Below are 21,341 nucleotides of genomic sequence, written 5' to 3' on the forward strand. Positions count from 1 at the left end.
TTTAATATCTGCTTGTATGACTAGCTAGTATAGTCAGTGGCATATCAATTTGGTGCATTTTTTTCTGTGATTTATATGATTATATTTTCATCCGCACAATGCTCCGTTTTGTGTAGGATGCCTTTGTGGTGCATGTGGACCGCGCCGGCATCCTCCATTGTACGCATTTTTTGCTGGGGATGGTTGTTTGCTGTGGTCCACATGTGGTGGGACTGCTCCCCCAATGAGAAACACGCTACAGTGTTTGGGGTTTGAGCAGTTCCCCCATATTTGCTACTATATTTCTGTGATTTTGTACTCTTTTGGAATCAATAAAAATTATCTGATAAAAAAAAAGAAAGGAAAAACTACAGTTTTGCATGCACATAAGTGTTCAGACCCTTTGCTATGACACTTGTGATATTTGTACATCCGAATTCGAGTCCACCTTGGGTAAATACAGTTGATTAGACATGATTTGGAAAGACACACTCCTATCTATATAAGATCTCACAGCTGGCAATGCATATTGGAGCCAAAACCAAGCCATTAGGAGGAAAGAACTGCCTGTAGAACCCAGAGACAGGAGTGTGTGAAAGCACAAATCTGGAGAAGGATAGAGAAAAGCTTCTGCTGAACCTCATCATTCTTAAGTGAAAGGTGTGTGGAACAATGAGAACTCTTCCTAGAGCCAGCCACCCTACCAAACTAAGTAACTGTATGCAGATAGGAAAAACTTCCAGAGGGTCAGCCATCATTGCAGCAATACACTAATCTGGGCTTTATGGCAGAGAAGATTCAGAGGATTGAACTTTTGGGGCTCAATTCTGAGCATCATGTCTGGCGGAAACCAGACACTACTTATCACCTGCTCAATACTATCCTTATAACGAAGCGTGGTGGCGGCAGCATCATGATGTGGGGGAGTTTTTCAGCAGCTGGGAAAGGCAGACTGGTCAGGATAGAATATTCTTATTGAAAACTTGATCCAGAGTGCTCTGGACCTCAGACTGGGCCTATGCCCACACTTCCGGGTGCAGTGACACATTGTTCTACAAAGGGAGTGCACAGGCGCGGGATACAGGGAGGCGTGATTAAAAGCAGAGGGGTGTCATAGTCGAGCACCAGGGGCATTGCTGGAGCGGTGCTCGAACCACATAAGCCCACCTTCTGGTGCTCAAATGGCTCATTTGCATGATTTTAAAAGTTCATATTTTTCTGGAACCATAGTACCGACAGACAAAAGAAAGGTATTGCTTTACTCGGCTGGATCAAACCTACCAGGCTATATGCCTGGTAGGGTAGGGTTGATCAGGGTGACAGAGCCTCTTTAATGGAATTGTAGAATGATTAAATATTTTATTGGATGAATTTCTGTATTATTTCTCCCTAAAGCTGCCCATACACTTTTAGTAGCTGTCGATGGAATGCTTTCTGAGCCAACAGTGATTCCTTCCAACTCTCTAAAACAGCTCCTTCCGAGCCAAGCATGCATGTGTTAAGTGGAGAGAGCAGAATAAGCCAAAATGTCTGCTGCTTCTTTTTATCTGTCTTCTGCCATTGGGAAGGGTTGAGACATACCCATTAAACAGTCAGGTAATCTCACAAAAATTGGTCAGTTCGACTTACATATAATGTGTATGGCACCTTAAAAGAAGAGGTACAAGCAGTATCTGGCAGCAGATTACCTTGCCCAGGTCTATAGAGATTAATACAGATAATCTTCTGAATATATGTATGTTAATTAGGAAAATATGTCCAATGCTACAAATCCTGACTTACATTAGGAGATGTATCAACTGAAATTACGGCAGAAAAGTTCTCCCCCATTCTCCGACTATTGTTGTGCCATAATACCACAAGGGACTACTATACCATAACATAATTCCAACATTTTGGAGGGAAGATACTAAGATCAAGTTAATTTGCCCTTAAATTATTAGCAAATGCCTTTTACTAGCCTGCCTTTTTATAATTGCATTCTAACTTTTAATGTGTCATATATAGTATATATACCTTAAATAAAGGATCAACATTTTTTACATTGATATCCTTCCTAAGTATGTCTGTATGATTTTTGCTTTGGAGGAAGATAAAAATGGACATAACTCAAAGATATAAAAAGAAAGCATATGCCTCTATATCCAATTAAAGCTCATGGTAATGGCAGGTCTAGATTTAACGTTGATTGATATAATTTCTCTGTAGACTATAGTGGCATCTATGTCCAGCCTAATAATTGCAATTCTATTTGTAGAGAATATTGATTATGTAATATCTGTGTAAAGTTTTGTATTTGCTTTGATATTAACCTAGTAATGTAATGTGTACAATTTCTGATATCTTTGGATGGGTCAAGATATTTTGGCACCAGTGGCAATGGTTTCAAATTGCGGATTCAAACATAATTGCTTGTCTTATGGTTTATGTGTGTTCTGATGACTTTAAAATGATTTAAAAGAATAACGAATTAAAAGAATAGAAATTTCTTCTTCTGATGTCTGTATGGAAGTAGATATAGAGTTCCACAGAAGTGAAGTCTCTCCAGGTCAAGCTTTTCCAATAATACACGGCTAGGCAAACATGAAGGCAGATTAGTACACAGGATATATTTATACTTCAGAGTATAAAAGTTAATAGAAGAAAGTGAAATACTTTATTAAAACACATAAAATAAGCAATATGATGAAACGTAGACACTGAACTACTGTGATTGTTGAAGCAGTAAGAGCAGAACATGGAGCTGAGGAGAGGAAGGACACAGACGGAAATTGCAGGTCTAGTTGGTTTACTAGAATGTGAGGTTTTTGAAAGATTGGCAGTCTGCATGGGTACTATATAGGTTCTCCTGGCCCATCAAAGAAGAAAGGGAAGTAGGTCAGGAGGTGACCGTAAAAAATGCACTGATGCAAAGTTTGTCCACTGGCTCCAGGTTTGTTGGACCCAGGAGTGCTCTTTATGGAGACATTGTAAGGCTACTTTCACATCTGCGCTTTCCCTTTCCGCTATTAAGATCCGTCATAGGATCTCAATAGCGGAGGAAAACACTTCAGTTCTGTTTCATTGTGTTTCCATGGCGCACACAAAAGCACTGCGAGCAGCGTTTTTGAGTGCATCCTGGGACCACTATGGATCCAGCAAAAACGCTGGTGTGAAAGTAGCCTTGTTCCTTCATCAGATCATTGGCACTTTAACCTCAAAACTATATATTAGAAATGAAAGAAATCAACAAGTCTGGAATTGATGTTCATCTGCTACCTGAATACACCAGTAGGCTGAAGATTTTAGGCATGGAGACTCAACAGGCCTTGGGAATATCACTGTTCTTTGGCACCTCTAGTTCAATAAATGTTTGTATCATTTTATGTTGTTTTTAGAAGTATTTAAAGACCACTCGTCAGTCCTCCTGGAAATGTATGAATAAATTGACACCTGGGCGTTACCATGCCTCTTGTAATTACAATGTGTCCCCCTACACAGTCTGACACTGTCTGCAGTGACTGGACAGCATCAGAACATGTAGGGACACACCATACGTTGATTGAGAGAATGGTAACATCCAGTTGTTAATTTATTCATATATTTCCTGAATGAAAACAGTGGAACGGTACAGCAAAGCAGAGTTATTCTAGAATTGTTATTTCATGGGGGAAAAAAATCACAGAAAGCAGATAAAAAACATCCTGCACAATATGATAAATGATTATGCAGATTTTATCATATCAGAATGAGGGCTTAGTTCATGTGATGTGATTTTTCTTTTATAAATGTAGCCATGCACATCTGCATATTCATTTATCATGTTGTGCAGTATGTTTTTTTATCTACTTTCTGTGATTTTATATATTTTTTTAATTAGTTTGTAGTATACTCTTGAAGGAGTGGCACCTTCAAGTGTGAATGCGCTCCTATTATCTGGGGACTAGCATTCTTGTGCTCTTTTTGATCCGCCTATCCCACAAGTGACCTTGATTAACCCCTTAAGGACTTGGCCATTTTTTGCAAATCTGACCAGTGTCCCTTTAAGTGCTGATAACTTTAAAACACTTTGACTTATCCAGGCCATTCTGAGATTGTTTTTTCGTCACATATTGTACTTCATGACACTGGTAAAATGAAGTAAAAAACAAATTTTTTTTGCATAAAAAAATACCTAATTTACCAAAAATTTTGAAAAATTAGCAAATTTCAAAGTTTCAGTTTCTCTACTAAAAATTGCGATGACTTTACATTCCCCATATGTCTACTTCATGTTTAAATTATTTTGGGAATATTTTATTTTTTGGGGATGTTACAAGGCCTAGAAATTTAGAAGCAAATCTTGAAATTTTTCAGAAATTTACAAAAACCCAATTTTTAGGGACCACTACAGGTCTGAAGTCACTTTGTGAGGCTTACATGATAGAAACCGCCCAAAAATGACCCCATTCTATAAACTACACCCCTCAAGGTATTCAAAACTGATTTTATAAACTTCGTTAACCCTTTAGGTGTTGCACAAGAGTTATTGGCAAATGGGGAGGAAATTTGAGAATTTCATTTTTTTGCCTAATTTTTGCATTTTAACCCATTTTTTCCACTAACAAAGCAAGGGTTAACAGCCAAACAAGACTGTATCTTTATTGCCCTGACTCTTCCGTTTACAGAAACACCCCATATGTGGCCGTAAACTACTGTACGGCCACACAGCGGGGCGTAGAGGCAAAGGTGCGCCGTATGGTTTTTGGAAGCCAGATTTTGCTGGACTGGTTTTTTGACACCATGTCCCATTTCAAGCCCCCCTGATGCACCCCTAGAGTAGAAACTCCATAAAAGTGACCCCATATAAGAAACTACACCCCTCAAGGTATTCAAAACTGATTTTACAAACTTTGTTAACCCTTTAGAGTGTTGCACAAGATTTAATGGAAAATAGAGCTACAATTTAAAAATTTCACTTTTTTGGTAGATTTTCCATTTTAATATTTTTTTTCCAGTTACAAAGCAAGGGTTAACAGCCAAACAAAACTCATTATTTATGGCCCTGATTCTGTAGTTTACAGAAACACCCCATATGTGGTCGTAAACTGCTGTACGGGCACATGGCAGGGCGCAGAAGGAAAGGAATGCCATACGGTTTTTGGAAGGCAGATTTTGCTGGACTGGTTTTTTTGACACCATGTCCCATTTGAAGCCCCCCTGATGCACCTCTAGAAACTCCAAAAAAGTGACCCCATTTTAGAAATTACGGGATAGGGTGGCAGTTTTTTTGGTACTAGTTTAGGGTACATATGATTTTTGGTTGCTCTATATTACACTTTTTGTGCGGCAAGGTAACAAGAAATAGCTTTTTTGGCATGTTTTTTTTTTTTGTTATTTACAACATTCATCTGACAGGTTAGATCATGTGGTAATTTTATAGAGCAGGTTGTCACGGATGTGGCGATACCTAATATGTATACAATTTTTTTTATTTATGTAAGTTTTTCACAATGATTTCATTTTTAAAACAAAAAAAATGTTTGTGTCTCCATAGTCTAAGAGCCATCGTTTTTTACGTTTTTGGGCGATTATCTTAAGTAGGGTCTCATTTTTTGCGGGATGAGATGACGGTTTGATTGGCACTATTTTGGGGTGCATATGATAACTATTTTGGGGTGCATATGATAATATTTTTGATCGCTTGCTATTACACTTTTTGTGACGTAAGATGACAAAAAATTGCTTTTTTTACACCGTTTTTATATATTTTTTTTTTACGGTGGTCATCTGAGGGGTTAGGTCATGTGATATTTTTATAGAGCCGGTTGATACGGATGCGTCGATACCTAACATGTATACTTTTTTTATTTTTATTTAAGTTTTACACAATGATTTCATTTTTGAAACAAAAAAAATCATGTTTTAGTGTTTCCATAGTCTAAGAGCCATAGTTTTTTCAGTTTTTGGGCGATTATCTTGGGTAGGGTATGATTTTTGCGGGATGAGATGACGGTTTGATTGGTACTATTTTGGCGTACATGCGACTTTTTTGATCACTTTTATTACCTTTTTTGGGAAGTAAGGTGGGCAAAATTTTCTCATAGTTTTTATTTTTTTATTTTTATGGCGTTCACCGTGCGGTTAAAGTAACATGACCGTTTTATAGATCAGGTCGTTACGGACGCGGCGATACCTAATATGTGTACTGTATTTTATTTTTATTTTTTTATTCAGTGATAAATGTGTTTTTTTTAATCTTAACTTTTTTAACTTTTTTTTACATTTTTTTGACCCAGACCCACTTGGTTCTTGAAGATCCAGTGGGTCTGATGTCTGTATAATACAGTACAGTACACTATATAGGGTACTGTTCTGTATTTTACTTACACTTTGTCTGAACAGATCTATGCCTTTAGCATAGATCTGTTCAGCACCATGGACAGCAGGATGCCTGAGAAGGCGTCCTGTTGCCATGGGAACCTTCCCCGTCTTCTCAGTTGTAGCCACAACTGCGCAGACGGGGAAGGGTAAGGACGGGGCTGTTGGGGGGCTCTCTCCCTCTCCCATCGGGGGGCTGCAAAGGCACAGCAGCCCCCTGATGGGAGAGGGAGAGTGCTCCCTGAGCTGTTAACCTTTTCCATACAGCGGTCCGTATGGACCGCTGTATGGAAAGGGTTAAACAGCTGACATCGCATCACCGATGTCAGCCGTTTATACCAGGGTGTCAGCAATGTGCTGACACCCTGGTATAACCACTGTCCACCAACGATTATTCAAGGGGAGGCGGGCGGGGGATTGCGATCCCGCCTGCCGCACCGCCCACCTCCCGCACCGCCTGCGACACCCCCCCTGCACCACCCTCCCACATAATATCATTCAGGGGTGCAGGGGGGTTAATAAAACTTTATTTCGGGCATTTTAAAGTTTGATCCCCGCGGTCAGAGACCGCAGGGATCAGAATCGGCTAAAAGCGCAGCAAACCGCAGGTCTGAATTGACCTGCGGTTTGCTGCGATCGCCGATACGGGGGGGTCATATGACCCCCCCGGCGTTGTGACAGGATGCCGGCTGAATGATTTCAGCCGGCATCCCGTTCGGATTAACCCCCGGGGCGCCGCAATCTTATTTTAAACTCATGGCGTACCGGTACGTCATGGGTCCTTAAGGACTCGGGAAACATGCCGTACCGGTACGTCATGCGTCCCTAAGGGGTTAAGGTCGTTCATACAGCTGTGCATGCTCCTCCTCTCATTGGTTGCTTGATGCACACAGAGGTAACTAGGAGCAGCACACTATATGTGCAGGGTCTGCTCTCCTGAATATAGATGCCCATCAAATAGGTTTAGAGTAGTACCTGCCTGACTGAGACCACCTTGACACTGGTAGGTGGGCACAGATGTATTTGGATCAAAATTTATTGGCTGAGTCTCAGATTTTATCATATCAGAGTGAGGGCTTAGTCCATATATAACGTTTGCATCTGTTGTGTTAGTGCATGGTTTTCTGTGATTTTGTTTCCTTATAAATGTAGCCATGTACATCCACATATTTAGTTATCATATCGTGCAGGATGTTTTGTTAACTTTATCTGTGATTTTTGAAAAATGTATGTTCTTGAGAAGGAGTGGCACCTTCAATTGTGAATGCGCTCCTATTAGCTGGGGAGCAGCATTTTTGTGCACTTTTGCCCTACCTATTCCACAGGCTACCTTAATTAAGGTGGTACATATAGCTGTGTGTGCTCCTCCTCTCATTGGTTGCTTAATGCAAATATAGGTAACACTGTATGTGTAGGGTCTACTCTCCTGAACGTAAATGCCGAACGGCATAGGTAAGTTTAGAGTAGGACCTGCCTGACTGAGACCACCTTGGTGCTGGTAGGCGGGAACAGATGTGTTTTAATCAAAATATATTGGCTAATCTCAGATTTTATTATATCAGAATGAGGACTTAGTCCATATATTATGTTTGCATCTATTGTGTTAGTGCATTATTTTCTGTTATTTTTACTTTTATTTAATGGGAAAAACACATATTTAGTAAAAGTTGTATTGGGATAGCTAACAGGTAATAAGTTGACCAAAATCAACAGTCCAAATTAGTCCCAGTTCCTCTATATAATGAGGAGATAAAGTAACCTATAATGAGGTCATTCGGGTTCTATTCTGGTTACCACAGTTTTGATGGAAAGAACAGAGTCTCATACAGTGCAATTCTTTATCTTTACCGACACATATACCAAGACTGCAATGCAGGTTTTGATGGCAACGTAACAAAACCTAAACGAAAACTAATTAATTATAAAGTAAAAAAAAATCTAACAATTGTTTTTGTTTTCTTTTATTATCTTTTGTTTACACATATGCTGTAGTTGTTAAATTTTACATGATATACAGTATCTTATATTCATACACATTTCCTCACTTTTATTTTGTTCATATTTCAACTTATAGTGAATTTCGTAGGTGGAAGTCAATAGAATATCTATAAAGATCTGTGTGATTTAGAAAAATAAATTATACCTAAATGTCATTTTTATGACCAAAGTGCTTTGTGATCGATGTCTAATAGTCATGCAGTGGGACTTGTAATTAGGTGAAGTAATACTAATACACTGGCAAATTAGCATTACACAGTTTTTTTAGTGGGATGCTAAATACATTTTATTTATAGGGGTTATACAGGACATTAAAAAAATGAACTAAAAAGTGACAAAACAAAAATATTAACAGTTCTCACCAGCTAAATTTCCCTGCATTCCAGCGGTGCCACTCTGGGGATCTTCATGGTTTTGTTTACTTGTCCTGCACTGATGATGTCACATACATCCACATTGACCACTGAAGACATTCACCTCAGCTGTCTTATGCTGTACATGCAGGCATCAGCGATGAGACCAGTGATTGGCTGCAGCAGTCACGTGCATGTGTGGCATGTCATCGCTGCAGCAGGGACTATCAGAGTGGCGGTGCTGGTAATGTGGGGAATTTACCAGGTAAGTACTGGTTATTTTTTATTTTAGCATATTCCCTGCATTTACTTAACATTTTTTTTAGATTATTTTGTTAACATAATGGGGTAAGATAAGATGTGGGCACTAAAATTTTTAACGAACCATAGCACACATGGCATGATAGATGTACTGCAAATCACTAGACATGGTTTATTAGTCTGTTCCGGCAAAAGAAAGCCTACCAGCATTACTGTATCTGGAGTAGCCAGGCACTGCCGAATCATCATTCACTATAATCTTCCAGAAAAATACTGCAGTGGTATTTCTCTGGCATAAAGCTGGCATTTGTGGCAGAAACCAGCAGTGTCAAGCGATGTCGGTAGTCTGCACCTCTGCCAGAACAGACTACTGGATTTATCAAATGGAAATGTGAACCTAGTCTTAGACACTCATGGCTTTTATACAATGTGAGACCTAAGAATCATTGCCTCTGGTGGGCTCAAGGAACCTCAGTTCAGCACAGAATTAGAGCACAGTGACCAAAAAGGTTTGCAACAAGCCAGTTCCATTAACAAGACCATTTCCTCTGAAACTGCCCAACCCCCCCAGCAGTGCTTCACCAACACTAGGGGGCACCTTACTGTTTTAGAAGCACTGACTTATAGACAGTCAAGTCACATTATTATGACCGCCAGATACTATCCAGAGTAACCACCGTGTGCAGTATAGACATCAGCTAGGTGTGTTTGGGAATGACTCAATAAGGTCCTAGTAGGTTATCACAGGCATCCCACAGCTGATGGTGCGTGGAGGAGGATACATAGATCGAACATGACATTTGTCCTACAGATGCTCAATTGGGTTTAAGTCTGGGGAATTAGGGGGCCAGGGTAGTACTTGGAAGTCTTGGTCATGCTCTTCCAATCAATGTCTGACATTTGTAGCCCTGCCTTACTTGAAGATCCCACCCCCTCCAGGGAAGACTATCAACAGCTATGGGGGTACATGATCTGCAAGAATGGATTCATACCCAAATTGGTTGAGAGTGCTTTCCACATGCATGAGTGGGCCCAGAGAATGTCACAAAAAGATTTCCCAAACCATAACGCTGCCTGCACCAGCTTGTGTTCATCCAGCACTGGTTGCAGTGTTTAATCTCTGATGTTTCTCACCTGACATATCAACATCCATTCAATGAAGCAGAAAACTTGAGAAGGCAACCCTTTGCCAATCAGCGAAGGTCCAATTCGATATTATCATGAAAATTTAAGCCTTTAATACCAATGCAACTTCGTTAGCAGAGGTGTAGTGACCATCCGTCTGCTTCAGAGCCCCATACACAGTAGGGTTCGCTGAACTGTTGTTTTTAGACACACGTCTGGTAGCCCCTGGCTCATTTTGGTGATGAGCTGCTCCACTGTAGCATGTCAGTCCACCCTTTGTGCACCTTTTTGTGGTTGACGTTCACCTCTCACATCAATGACACGAGGTGTTTCCACGTCATTTTTTTTCACAATGGTCCACTCATGGTAAACGTTCATTACAGCAGAACATGAACAGTTTACAAACTGTGCAGTTTCAGAAATACCGCTACCCTTGACCCGAAAGCCAATTTGGCAACTCTGACAAATTGCCCCTTTTACCCATGACATCAATGAGAGGGATATGTGTGCAGACAGCCTTTCGCACACCTTATATACCCACCAAGCCAGCTTACAACACATGACTTCCTTCATGAGCTACATGCTGCCGATGTCAAAAATAGGACATGTTAAAGGACACATAGGACAGTTATAATAATGGGTCAGTTATAATAATGTGACTTGACTGTGTATTATAAGCAAAGGTATGTGACAATATGACAGTTATCTTTGATATCTTGCAATTTCTAAATATATTTTCCAATCCCAGGAAGAGTCTCATTGATAGCTGCTTTGCAAGGTGGCGTGCAGTTCTGTGGCGTATCCAGTGAATTCAGTGAGATGTGAACCTTGCCTGTAAGACCATGGTTTGTGTGGTGCGCCTTTCCTTTAGTTCATTTTCAATATTTTCAGTCCAGTGGTGAAAATTCCTTCTAATTTCCCTCTAGTCCTGCAATATCTTCACTGATATGTATAATATAGTCAGGGTTAATACTGAGGCCTGGGGAGCAACTGAGGAGCTGACAGTGGCATCTTTAGAAGCCAGTACTTTGCGACCCTTAAGTGGCTGAGGTGGTCGGAAATTGTCTGTCATTTTTACCAGACCCTCTCCTTGAGCAGAGAAATAGGCTGTATCTGTCAGGATTCGATGCTGCAAGCACAAAATTGAAGAAATATTATGTTGCATAGAATCCTGTTATACAGAGGACCCTAATTTATTTAACTCGAGAGGCACATTCAGGCATTATAGACCATAGTTACATTTATTTCATAGCCTTCAAATCGAATTAATGGCAATAGTTAGTAGATACACTTAAAGGGGTTTTCTGACATTTTACTACTGATGACCTATCCTCTGGATAGATCATCAGTATCTGATAGGTGTTTAAGAAGGCATTGGTACTCCTGTGATCGCCATGGCCTTCTCACAGCTTTCCCTAGGCCAGTGACAACAAGTTCATCTTTCACGAGGCCTAGGTACAGCTCAGCCCCATTGACGTGAATGGGGTTGAGCGCGATACCAAGCATAGCCACTGTACAATGTATGGGGCTGTGCTTGGTAAGCTGTGAGAAGGCTGTGGCACTCACAGGAGCGCTGGTGCCTTCTCAAACAGCTGATCGACGGGGGTCCCTGGTGTCTGACCCCCACCGATCAAATACTGATGACCAAACCAGAGGCTAGGTCATCAGTAGTAAAATGTTGGAAGATCCTTTTAATGGGGCTATGAGTCACTTATTTGGGAACACTGCATTAACATAGAAACATAGAAACATAGAATGTGTCGGCAGATAAGAACCATTTGGCCCATCTAGTCTGCCCAATATACTGAATACTATGGATAGCCCCCGGCCCTATCTTAAACCCCTTCACTGTATTTGCAGCTACCACTTCTGCAGGAAGGCTATTCCATGCATCCACTACTCTCTCAGTAAAGTAATACTTCCTTATATTACTTTTAAACCTTTGCCCCTCTAATTTAAAACTGTGTCCTCTTGTGGTAGTTTTTCTTCTTTTAAATATGCTCTCTTCCTTTACCGAGTTGATTCCCTTTATGTATTTAAAAGTTTCTATCATATCCCCTCTGTCTCTTCTTTCTTCCAAGCTATACATATTAAGGTCCTTTAACCTTTCCTGGTAAGTTTTATCCTGCAATCCATGTACTAGTTTAGTAGCTCTTCTCTGAACTCTCTCTAGAGTATCTATATCCTTCTGGAGATATGGCCTCCAGTACTGCGCACAATACTCCAAGTGAGGTCTCACCAGTGTTCTGTACAGCGGCATAAGCACTTCACTCTTTCTACTGCTTATACCTCTCCCTATACATCCAAGCATTCTGCTGGCATTTCGTGCTGCTCTATTACATTGTCTTCCCACCTTTAAGTCTTCTGAAATAATTACTCCTAAATCCCTTTCCTCAGATACTGAGGTCAGGACTGTGTCAAATATTCTATATTCTGCCCTTGGGTTTTTACGCCCCAGGTGCATTATCTTGCACTTATCCACATTAAATTTCAGTTTCCAGAGTTCTGACCATTCTTCTAGTTTTCCTAAATCCTTTTCCATTTGGCGTTTCCCTCCAGGAACATCAACCCTGTTACATATCTTTGTGTCATCAGCAAAAAGACAAACCTTACCAGCGAGGCCTTTTGCAATATCACTTATGAAGATATTAAACAAAATCGGTCCCAGTACAGATCCCTGTGGAACCCCACTGGTAACATGACCTTGTTTTGAATGTTCTCCATTGACTACAACCCTCTGTTGTCTGTCACTCAGCCACTGCCTAATCCACTCAACAATATGGGAGTCCATGCTCAATGACTGCAGTTTATTGATAAGTCTTCTATGTGGGACAGTGTCAAAAGCCTTACTAAAATCTAGATATGCGATGTCTACCGCACCTCCACCGTCTATTATTTTATTCACCCAGTCAAAAAAATCTATAAGATTTGTTTGACATGATCTCCCTGAAGTAAACCCATGTTGTTTTTCATCTTGCAATCCATGGGATTTTAGATGTTCCACAATCCTATCCTTTAATAGGGTTTCCATTAATTTGCCTACTATTGATGTCAGACTCACTGGTCTATAGTTGCTCGATTCCTCCCTACTACCTTTCTTGTGAATGGGCACGACATTTGCCAATTTCCAATCTTCCGGGACGACTCCTGTTACTAATGATTGGTTAAATAAATCTGTTAACGGTTTTGCCAGCTCACCACTAAGCTCTTTTAATAATTTTGGGTGTATCTCATCAGGCCCCTGTGACTTATCTGTCTTCACCTTAGACAGCAAACTTAGAACATCTTCCTCTGTAAAGATACATGCATCAAACGATTTAATAGTCATTCTTTCTAGTGGAGGTCCTTCTCCTTTTTCTTTTGTAAAAACTGAACAGAAGTATTCATTAAGGCAGTCGGCTAGCCCTTTATTCTCTTCTACATACCTTCCGTCCTTTGTTTTTAATTTAGTTATTCCTTGTTTTAATTTCCTTTTTTCATTTATATATCTGAAGAATGTCTTATCCCCTTTTTTCATAGACTGAGCTAGTTTTTCTTCTGCCTGCGCTTTAGAAGTTCTTATAACTTGCTTGGGCTCTCTCTGCCTAATCTTGTAGATTTCCTTATCTTCATTGCTCTGGGTTTTTTTATAATTACAAAATGCTAGCTTTTTATTTTTAATGATTTAGGCCACTTCTGCTGAGTACCACATTGGTCTCCTCCTTTTTTTGCTTTTACTGACGAGTCTAATGCAATTTTCTGCTGCCTTCAATAATGCACCTTTTAAGTAGTCCCATTTCTCCTGGACTCCATGTAATCCGTTCCAGTCTGATAAGGACTCATTTATGACTAATTTCATTTTTGAAAAGTCTGTTTTTCTAAAATCTAAAACTTTTGTTTTTGTGTGGTGGGACTCTTTCACAGTTCTTATATTAAACCACACTGACTGGTCATCACTAGATCCCAAGGTTTCGCCTACAATGACATCATATACCGAATCCCCGTTTGTGAATACCAAATCCAAAATGGCCTCCCTCCGGGTTGGCTCCTCAACCACTTGTTGTAGAGATAACCCCAGTAGGGAATTTAGAATATCTGTACTCCTGGTAGAACTTGCTATTTTGGTTTTCCAGTTTATATCTGGAAGATTGAAATCTCCCATAATGATAACTTCTCCTTTCATTGTCATTTTAGCTATTTCTTCAACTAGTAGATCATCTAGTTCTTTAACTTGACCAGGTGGTCTATATATCACACCTACACGAGTTACTGCAGGTTAGCAAACTGCAACGTAACCCAAACTGACTCTATGTTGGCCTCACCAACTTGTATTAGGTTAGATTTAATGCTATCTTTCACATACAGGGCCACTCCTCCTCCTTTCTTGCCTTCTCTGTCTCTTCTGTATAAAGAGTACCCTGGTATGGTTATGTCCCAGTCATTTCTTTCATTAAACCATGTCTCCGTAACAGCCACTAAATCTACATTCTCAGATGCCATTATTGACCCAAGTTCATTGATTTTTTTACCTAAACTGCGAGCATTTGTAGACAGGACTCTGAGCTTATCATTTCTTAACCTCTGTGCTTCTGACCTGTTCTGGCATTGTTTCGGGGGGCAATTGGACTCATTTATTTTCACTCTTTTGCCCCCCCTTCCTAGTTTAAATACTCTTTCGCAAATTCTTGGAGTTGTTCACTAAGTACATTTGTTCCTTTGAGAGAAAGATGCAAACCATCTTTTTTGTACAGTTCCTTTCTATTCCAAGTAGAGCTATCATGAGAAACAAAGCCAAATCCTTGCTCTTGACACCATTTACCAAGCCATATGTTGAACTCCTTTATGCGCCTCTGCCTATCATTCTGAACATTATGCACAGGCAGAACTTCAGAAAATGAAATGGTGGATGCAAAATCCTGTACGTCATTACCAAGTGTGATAAAAGATTTTTTCACCTCTGACACTTCATTGCAAGCCAGGTCATTTGTCCCTAGATGGACAAGAACATCCACGTCCCCTTCCTGCTTTGCTTGCTTAACAATATTAATAATACGTCTTCTATCTCTTCTAGCAGTAGCCCCAGGGAGACATCTCCACACTTCTTATGATTGAATCACCCAGCAACAGCTGCATCCTTTGAGACTTCACTTTATCTTTTTTGTTGCATACATTAGACATAGGAGTCGATGGTTTCTCACTCTCTGTGCTTGAGTCCATATCCATGTTGTCCTTACATTCTGAGAGTGCTGCAAATGAATTATGGAGAACCACCGACTGTGGGACATGTCTTCTATCCACCACTCTAAGACTTCCAGAACCTACATTAACCCATCTGCCATTTCTGGGGGTCCTCTGTGGCAGTGGCATTGCAGCAGTCCTAGCTGGAGTTTGTTTAACAGATAATTTAAATATTTCAGCTTTCAAAAATGCAATTTCCTGCTGCAGTAAGGAGAACTGTCTACAGATCTGACAGCATCCGAATCTCCAAAGAGTGGAACATGAAATAAATGCACAACAATTCCTGCACTGAACCAAGTCTGCCATTTTAAAGAGGAGAAAAAAATAAAAAAATAAATTTGTAACTTTAAATCAAACAAATCAAACAAATCTTACCTTTTTTTTTTTGTATTGTTTCCACCTTCCAGCCTACCTCCTGACTATCTCCTGCAATATCTCTTTACTAGTACTTAATGTAGTACTTGCAGCTAATGAATTAGGCCAGCTAATGAGTCTGTCTCTATATATACACACACTCCTTCCCAAACTCCTCCCCCAGCAACAAATGTAACACCTTAGTGAGCTAGGCTCATTAGCAAACGCACAATAGCAAACAGCTGACCGAATTAAGGTAATATGGAAACCAAATACCAACACAGTGGTAATCCGTGAAAGATATAAACTCATATACTTAAAGAGAATGTCCAGGGGAACATTTTTTATTTAAAAATTGCCAGGATGTGTCAAATGTAAAAAAAAAAAAAAAAAAATCATTACTCACCTAATCAATCCCCTCTGCTGCTATTCCAATGCTTCTCCTGTCATCGTTACTCCCCACTTCTTGGTCCCGAGTCGAGACACAAGAAATATCTGAAAATGCCAGCTTAGCCAATCACTGGTCAAAGCCAGTAAAATTACTATCGGCTTCCCTGGTGGTCAGGGTAGTTAAATGGTTAATATCTTTTTCCATGGTGGTCTAGGGCAGTGGAAGGGTCAATGTCAGAATAGGGGACTCTATGGTAATGGAGAGGTTTATTTCAGCGATGGTCAAGGGTAATGAAGAGGTAGTGGAGTGCTGTGGATTGGTGACCTGGCCAGTTGTAGCCTTTGGCCATCCTTAGAGCCCTGTGTCTAACAGTTTTATATATGGCTGGTGGCTGGTGCATGCCCCTTCTCCTTATGTTTCTTGGTCTAGTTACTTGTACTGTAAACGTTTTTGGGGCATAAACTGACTTTAATGTCTGCATCTTTTTGACAGACTTTTCATATACTTTGAATCTTGTGATTGTAAAGATGTGTGGTATATGATAGCAATATATACTATTCTGCCTGAAATGACCCTTTAGATCAGGGGTAACCCCCTTAGGCCACTTTTACATGGTCAGAATTTGGTCATTTTTTTTCCATCAGTATTTGTAAGCCAAAACACAGAAGAGGGAGAAATCTTTTCATTATACCTTTTCTTTCTGTAGGCTCCATTCCTGATTTTGGCTTACATATACTGATAAAAAAATACTGACCAGATACTGACTGTGCAAGTAGCCTTAATCGGGTAAAGAAAGGGTTTTCTGAAGCAAGCTCTTTATTTTCAAAGGATCGTTATTCTTTGGTGATTCATGTGTATGGACTGACCTAATAAGTGTCCAATCACACGACCATGTCCATCTTGTGGATTTGCAAAACATGGATACCTGCCATGTGCACGCTGCATCATGGTGTGTACCCATTGACTTTAATGGATCCGCAATCCACAAGATGTGAAAAAAAAAAAGGAAATGTCTTAGCTCTTGCAGTGGGGCACTGACCCAGAAGCACAAGGAAGCTGCGCCGCAAAAGAAAATATATGTTCTACACTTTGCTGCATCTTGCGAATTGCGTACCCATTGAAGTAAAAGGATCCGCACTGTGATCCCACCCGTATCTCCACTTTATGGTTCAATCTCTTTTTTATTGAAGCATTTTAACAATAAAGCTTTACAAACATTTGTAAGTCATGGAGTGATCTGAATCAAGACACTTCTCCAGTGTTGTATGAGTACACAATAGCACAATCAAAAAGAAGTATAATGCCATACATTGCAGGTATATGGAGGAGAAAAACTTCCCGTTACCATGCATATCTATCTACTTATACAATTTTGTGATATAGGGACTTTGATATCAGGGTATGTATATGCATCAAAGTATTCCAAATAAGCGAGAGGTGAGTTAATCAACCCCCATCAGGTATGACATACGATAATAAATCAAATCAAAACAAACCTATTACACGTAACAGAGCAAATGAGTGTAAAGGACTGGTAACATGTATATATATTTGCTGTTAACGTCTGAACACAACAACCTACACGTGACATGGGGGGGACAACACAGAAGGGACACATGGGAGAAGGGGGGATAGGGGAAGGGTGTATCCGTAGGACGTGGTATCTATCAAACAGCTCATGATGTGTCTGAGGGTAAGGTACCAGAAGCTACCCAGGTTGAGAACGCCACTGAAGAGCAAAAGAGGTGCCAGGGGTCCCATATCCTAAGGAAGGTCTGTGAGGCTTTTCGATCCGTGGCGCCCAATTCCTCCATGTGCACCAGGGAGTCAAGAGCAACAACCCATTGGGACCTCTCCAAGCTCTCGGCCGATCTCCACTTGCGTGGGATTATTTGTTTTACGGCTAGAACAAACAATCGCAGGGACCCTTTTTTGACCTGAGCCACGCGCCCTGGGAAAATTGATAGTAGGGCTATGGAAGGTGAAGCATCCACATTTGTTCTCTATATATGATTGTGCAGGGCGAACACCTCATCCCATAGGTGCGTAACCCCCGGACATTCCCACCAGATATGCAACATGGAGCCAACACCCGATGAGAACCTCCAACCTGTGGTAGGTACTGCTGGATAGAACTGGTGAAGTTTAACCGGGGTCCTGTACCACCTAGTCAACACTTTATAGTTCAGTTCTTGCAGATTGCAAGATATTGACAGAGCATGTGAGAAAAGCAAAGACCTTTTCCACTGGTCGATGGTGTACGAGGAACCCAGCTCAGCCTCCCAATCCGTCATAAATGTAAGCTTGGTGCGGATGGGATCCGAAGCAGAGCCCCCCAACTCCTCGGTGTTCAGCATAGCATATAGCAGTGAAATGGCATGTCTGGGTACACTGCCCGTTATACATAATTTCTCAAAGTCAGATAACCCAAGGCGAGTCTGCAAGTCAGGCAGCAGGGAGGAGACAAAGCTACGGAGCTGAAAATATAAGAACCATTGCCCAGGAGCCGAAGGATTGATATGTGAAATAGTGTTCAATGGAAGGATGCCCTGTTGGTTGCTAATATCTCGTATCCTAACAGGCTCAATGTTGTGGGGGCCTAAGGACAGGATGTTCTTAAGACCTTGTGGTAGGTCAGGATGATCAGATAATGTAGTTAGAGGGCCTGGTATGTGTGCCAGACGGAGCTTAATTGCGAATCTAAACCATGTCCTGGCAAGAGAATAAATAAGCTGATTGGATTTGCACTGGGGTAGCTTATAAAAAGCCGATTTTGATAACCAAAATATTCCAGTCGCCAGGTTGGGGGCCTCCTCAAGTTCTAGTTCAACCCATAACTTTGACGCACGATTATTGTGTAAGTCTAGAATACAGTTCATGATCGCAGCTCTATAGTAGGTGAGAAGATTGGGAAGACCCACCCCTCCAGCCGCTTTGGCTCTCGTGAGTGTCGCATAGCTTTGTCTAGCCTTGGAATTATGCCAAGTGAAACGGGAAATCAGCCTTTTTAATCTGTTAAAGTAGGTGAGGGGGACTTCGCAGGGTATAGTTTGAAATATATATAGGAGCCTAGTTAAAATATCCATCTTGATGGTATTAATTCTACCAAACCAGGATATGTATAGGGGGGACCACTTTTGTAAGTCAGCCTCTATCGTACTAAGCATGGGTTGGTAATTCAGCTTAAATAAATGGGCGAGGTTTACTGGGATATGGACTCCCAGATGCTTGATGGACTGGGAGGTCCATCGGAAAGAAAAGGAGTCTTTAAGAGAGGTCTCTTCTCGAGAGGGCAATGAAATATTTAGTATCTCAGACTTTTGGACGTTACTGAGGCGATCGAACATCTTAAATTCCTTAAGTACTGACGGTAAGCCAACTCTGGGGGCGGTTAGATAGATGAGCAGGTCATCAGAAAATAATAATAGTTTATGTTCGGAATTACCGACTTTAAAACCACTAATGGAAGGGTTTGCTCGGAGGGAATTTGCCAGGGACTCCATCACTAAGATGTATAGAAATGGCGATAAGGGGCATCCCTGTCTTGTCCCGTTCCGAATCAGAAAAGGAGATGATAGCAATCCGTTAACCCGTACGCAAGCTGAAGGAGTGGAGTATAATGCCATGATCTTTTGAAGCATGTTATTACCCAGACCTATGTGAATTAGTGTTTCCTCTAAAAATCGCCAGTTAACCCTGTCAAATGCCTTCTCGGCATCGACTGCTAGGAGGCACAGGGGAATTTTGAGTGATTTCGCCCTAGCTATTAGACCTAGAGATTTAAGGGTATTGTCTTGGGCTTCGCGTCCCGGAATGAATCCCACCTGCTCTCTATGTATACACTCTGGGATGAAGGGGTGTATTCTCAGGGCAAGGATTTTGGCATAGAGTTTAAGGTCAACATTCAAAATGGAAATGGGCCTGTAGTTTGAACAAGCAGTATGGTCCCGTCCCGGCTTGGGTATAACTGTTATATGCGCTTGCAGGGCTTGTGACGGAAAGAGGCAGTCCCTAGATATAGAATTTAAGGCATCCGCCATGGTCTGGGCGAGATCGTCAGTCAAAACCTTGTAAAAACGGGGTGACCGTCCATCCGGACCTGGGCATTTACCGACCTTCAAGTCACTAATAGCGCGTTTGATCTCCAATTGGGTGAAGTCTCCCTCCAGAGAGGACGCTGTGTCGATGGGAATCCGATTAAGGCCAAAGCGGGAGAGATAGCGTCGCATATTTTCTTCCGCGTGGGGGTTGTGTGCCCCCTCAGTAGGGTGTAAGTTGATATCTCGGATGGTGCGTGAATTAGCCCTCCCGAGGAGGAGTTCAGGGCCTCTACATGGGTCAAAGGAGCCCGAGGGTGAATTACTCTAGCAAGCCACCTCCCACACTTATTATTGTATTGAAAGCACTCTCGCTTAAGTTTGTCTCTAGCACAAAGGGATTTCTGATCCAGGATCTGTCAAATTTGTTGTCTTAGGAGGGAGATATCCGATTTAAGGACGGTATTACGGCAGGCCTTATTCAGATAGGAGGACTGACAACTTATGGGTATGTTCCTTCTTCAGTCTAGAGCTATGTGAGATGAAGATGCCCCTCAGCACACACTTTAGAGCCTCCCATTTTACCGGTGAGGGGGTTTGATCTTCTTGGTGATCTAAGCCAAAATCTTTTATGACCTTCCTGATGTCAGCTAAACAAACAATGTCATTTAAAAGATTTAAACGCCACGAGAATGGACGTGGACGGGTATCTTGGCATGCAAGAAGGCCATAAACTGGAGCGTGGTCTTGTCGATAGAGCTTTTAGGGCTGGCATTTAGGAGTTGCTGTGACACAAATAGTAGGTCCAACCTCCCATAACTATTATGGACCTTGGAATGAAAGCTATAGTCCCTGATGCCTGGATGCAGAACACGCCAAAGGTCCAACAACCGCAGAGCGGAAAGCTCGGATTTAAACTTACGGAGAGACACCGAGGAGACTGAGGACCTACCGGCGGATGTATCAACGTCGGGATCCATCACCAAGTTGAAGTCCCCACCAAGAATGATTGAAGACCTGTCTGCAAATCTGGAGAGCCGTCTCAGTAGTCTGGATCCGAAGGCGGTTTGGCCCTGGTTGGGAAAATTTACATTAGCCACGGTGTACACACATCGATCGACCGAGAGCTTCAGAAGGAGGAATCTACCATTAGGGTCAATATCAGAGGCTATAACTGAGTGTCGTAGGTTTTTGTGGAGCGCTATGGATACCCCTCTGGATTTACTGGTGGGATTGGGGCTATGAAACCAAGAGTGATAGTACCTATTAGTGCACTTAGGAATGGAG

At 41.3% G+C, this 21,341-nt stretch overlaps 1 protein-coding gene across 1 annotated transcript in view; it reads right to left on the reverse strand.

Moving 5' to 3' along the window:
- Positions 1 to 10,754: 10,754 nt before the first annotated feature.
- The window catches only part of LOC120988721 (carbonic anhydrase 15-like), a 30,751-nt gene continuing 20,164 nt past the window's right edge, over positions 10,755 to 21,341 (reverse strand). Inside the window, exon 8 of the mRNA XM_040416374.1 lies at positions 10,755 to 11,184. Within this exon, the coding sequence (XP_040272308.1) occupies positions 10,978 to 11,184 (207 nt within the window). The 3' untranslated portion in view covers positions 10,755 to 10,977. The remainder of the gene's footprint in view (positions 11,185 to 21,341) is intronic.

This window comes from Bufo bufo, chromosome 2 (genome assembly GCF_905171765.1).
Source record: "Bufo bufo chromosome 2, aBufBuf1.1, whole genome shotgun sequence".
Taxonomy (NCBI): Eukaryota; Metazoa; Chordata; class Amphibia; order Anura; family Bufonidae; genus Bufo; species Bufo bufo.